General features: G+C 42.8%; 1 protein-coding gene across 1 annotated transcript; it reads right to left on the reverse strand.

The window, feature by feature from the left end:
• Positions 1-100: 100 nt before the first annotated feature.
• On the reverse strand, positions 101-1,143 carry EAH_00059200 (SAG family member; the record flags this gene model as incomplete). The annotated part of the gene is made up of 4 exons (XM_013397192.1): positions 101-329; positions 471-562; positions 708-877; positions 1,038-1,143. The coding sequence occupies 4 exons, from the start codon at positions 1,141-1,143 to the stop codon at positions 101-103; spliced, it is 597 nt and encodes a 198-aa protein (XP_013252646.1).
• Positions 1,144-3,252: the final 2,109 nt, after the last annotated feature.

Raw genomic sequence — 3,252 nt, forward strand, 5'->3', positions numbered from 1 at the left:
TATATAAGTATACGAACACATAAATATATGCAATGCATATATATTTACATACATATATACATATTTTATATATATATATATATCAGTGCTAGGCAGCAGGTCAAAGCATTTCATTCACGCACCTGAATGGAGCTGCATTTTCTTGAGCGGCTGGAGAAAACTGGCAGACGAGAATAGCTTCTTTTCCTGACGGTAGTGGTGACTCATCAGTACATACACCGACGGCGCATGCAATCTTCGTACTTTGAGACCAAAGCAGATTCGCCAAATTCGCGCCATCTGCGTTCGCCCAGAACGCGTTCCACGTCGATGGGTACGTCGGCAATTGCCTGAGAGAAAACAAACCCCAAAAAAGAAGCGATGGATATATAAAAATATATATAGATATATAAAATATATATATTCACATATATATGTATATACTACATGTATATATATACATAAATTCATACATGAGGAAGGAAGCTTACCCGAGCCCCTTGTTTAAGGCAGTTTGCACCATCTCGCGGTAGTTGGTGGTTTTGCTGGTTTCCTGGGTGAACTTCACGCTAAATGTTAGCTTCTGAAAACGAAAAAAGAAAAAAAGAGGTCAAGCTGTATGTTCGTCTGTTCCGAGGTCTCTTCAGGTTCTATCATGAGTACTCTTAAATGATGCACATACTCAAAAGGTACTTTCAAATGTACTTTCAAATGATGCATTTACTCACAAGGCTTGCTCCAAGTGCCATGTTGTCACATGTTGCATCGGAGCTCGTCAGTCCGGTGCCGTCCCCCAAAGCTGTTTTTAGGGTCTGAACCATATCGTCCGCCTTTGTTACTTCGTTAATATGAACAGAGAGCTTCCCATTACGCGCCAAGTTGACTGAAAGGTAGGCATCTGCGGTCATGAGAAGCAGAAACACACAGAAGCAATGATGAGAACGTGAATGCGGAGCGATGATCAATGGGGAAGATGCGCTTCTCCTGGCTCTTTACATTCTGGTCCTTATAGAACATAAAGTAGAAAGGAAAAACACGGAAAAGCTGCGATTGCTTACCATCGGTCACATCTTCCGCAGCGAAGGTTGGAGGCGCCGCCGTCGCTAACTGAAACCCATAGAGAGCCACGAGGCAGAAAGCGGATGACTTGAAGATGAGCCCCATTGTGAAAGAAAGCAGAGTGTAAAACGCAGAGAACAACTAAATGATCACAATGAAAGAACAAAACAACAAATGTAACCGACAGAGAAAAACATTCCGACCGAAGGGGAGGCCCGGGCTCATTCGTATTCGTTAGTTGGGGTGGGGGGGCACAGCCAGCCACACTGCGGTGGTGAGTGGTGCGTAGAGTTGGCTTCATTATCAGTGATTATGAGACATACATATAAATAAATATATATTAATTGTAATACGATATATTAATACTATTATTATATTGGGAAGGAAATGTGAAAAAGAGGAGTAAAAACCAGCAGAAGCAACAACTGAAAAGAATGCTCACATCGGACCACCAACCGAAGTTGGCCAACCAACCACGACGGGTCGAAGCTGCGTATACAGCTCGATACAGACATCTCTGAATTATTCAGTTTGCATGATAATCCACCATAAATAAGGGATTAGAATCCAATGAAAGCCTTTTCCTGCTGGAAGAAGCAGCCTCACTTCAGCTTTGATGGGTGTCGTTGCAAGATTCAGTGCACCAGGTTGCTGGCGGTAGGTGCAGAGACAATAAATGTGAAAGCTGTGGAATCTTTTTACGAAACCGAGCAGATTAAATTATTGATATTATGAATTATTTAAGTTGTCTCTTTAGATATACCGCCAGTGTGGCGCTGAACCGACGAGGGACGGTGGTCCAGACCATTCAGAATTGGAAGGAGGCGATTGGCAATTGCTGAAATGGAGGTCATCATGGCTGTACTTAACGAAACTAAGTGCATTTTCTTTCTAAATGCATGCACAATCTCACCAGTAGAACAATTTTCTTGAGTGGAAGCAAGTGGTTTATGTGTATACAACCCCCTGCTATCGACGACAAGAAGGAAGGGCGGCGGTGCGATGGGAAGTCTGGTGGTGTACGGTGGAAGTACAGGTGCCTTTTATTTCTGTAGATTTGCTTTTTTTATAACTTTTTTTGTATTTATACTGAGTCTTTAAGCAGCACTACTTTCAAAAGAGTCAAATGCGACGATGGGCTCAGCGAGTACAGGCAAAGGAAACGGCTCTTGGTGCTGTTGTTTGCATCAAAATATATCGTTTATTCATCTTCCTTCAGATCTAGAGAGAATAGTTGTATCGATTGAATATATAAGAACAAGTTTAATCGTTTAAAGGCAATTCAACTGCATACAAAGAGCTAATTACGTGATTTATTCGTAGAAGAGGCGCGGACGAACTGGGGCTGTCAGGTCTCGTTTCCTTCCTCTAAAAGGAAACAAAACGAAACATCGCCATCATAAAGTGTTTATTTCTAGGCATATCCCACTGTGATGTATCTTGTAAACCTGAACGAGGATGCTCTACTTTGCTTCTTTTTAATGAGATTTTATTAAGAAACAGAGTAAGACAGTGATAACCCATATTGCTTCTTAATGAAATATGGTGAAGTGGAGGTGTACGAGCAGTTTCCCACCTAGCCAGAACGGTAGCTAGCCAACCAGCTAGAAGGCGAAGTAGAACGAGAGTGCTGTACTCTGCATGTCAATGAAATTTCACAAGGGAGAAAAGTAAAGCCTCGTCGTTCAGGTGCGTAAGAGGAGGCCTTAATGAAATTTCTGCTTTTGGAAGTCGAAGCACTTTAGCGACTTTTCATGCATTAAATCCGCTGACAGTAATACAGCATCGAATAGGCAGACCCACAGCCTCCACTCTTGTTTCTATGGGAGCCACAGCTTGGGGCCTTCTACACACATTACACTTAATTTATATATATATTATTTATATTTAAATTGCATTTCTGTTCTTTGTGCCCTGGGCTCCTTCGTCCGCTGCGCTGGGAAGCAGTAGGCTCCGCAGCTGTATAGAAGGTAATGTTTAATGATGTAAACTTTAAGTAGACGCAAGAGGTTGAAACCGAACATGAAAAAGAAGAGGAAGTGAACAGCGCCGTCACAACACGTGAGCAGGGCTCTGTTACTCTTCCCTCATTCTCGCTGCGTCCATACAGTGCGTGGAGACGACAAACGAAGCCCCATTAAACAGCAAATGAAGCAATCGCTACAGGCTGCGGACTCCCGCAGCTGTCTAGCCATCTTCACGGCTAGCTAGCTG

Source organism: Eimeria acervulina, genomic scaffold (genome assembly GCF_000499425.1).
Source record: "Eimeria acervulina Houghton genomic scaffold, Eah_scaff1386, whole genome shotgun sequence".
NCBI lineage: Eukaryota > Apicomplexa > Conoidasida > Eucoccidiorida > Eimeriidae > Eimeria > Eimeria acervulina.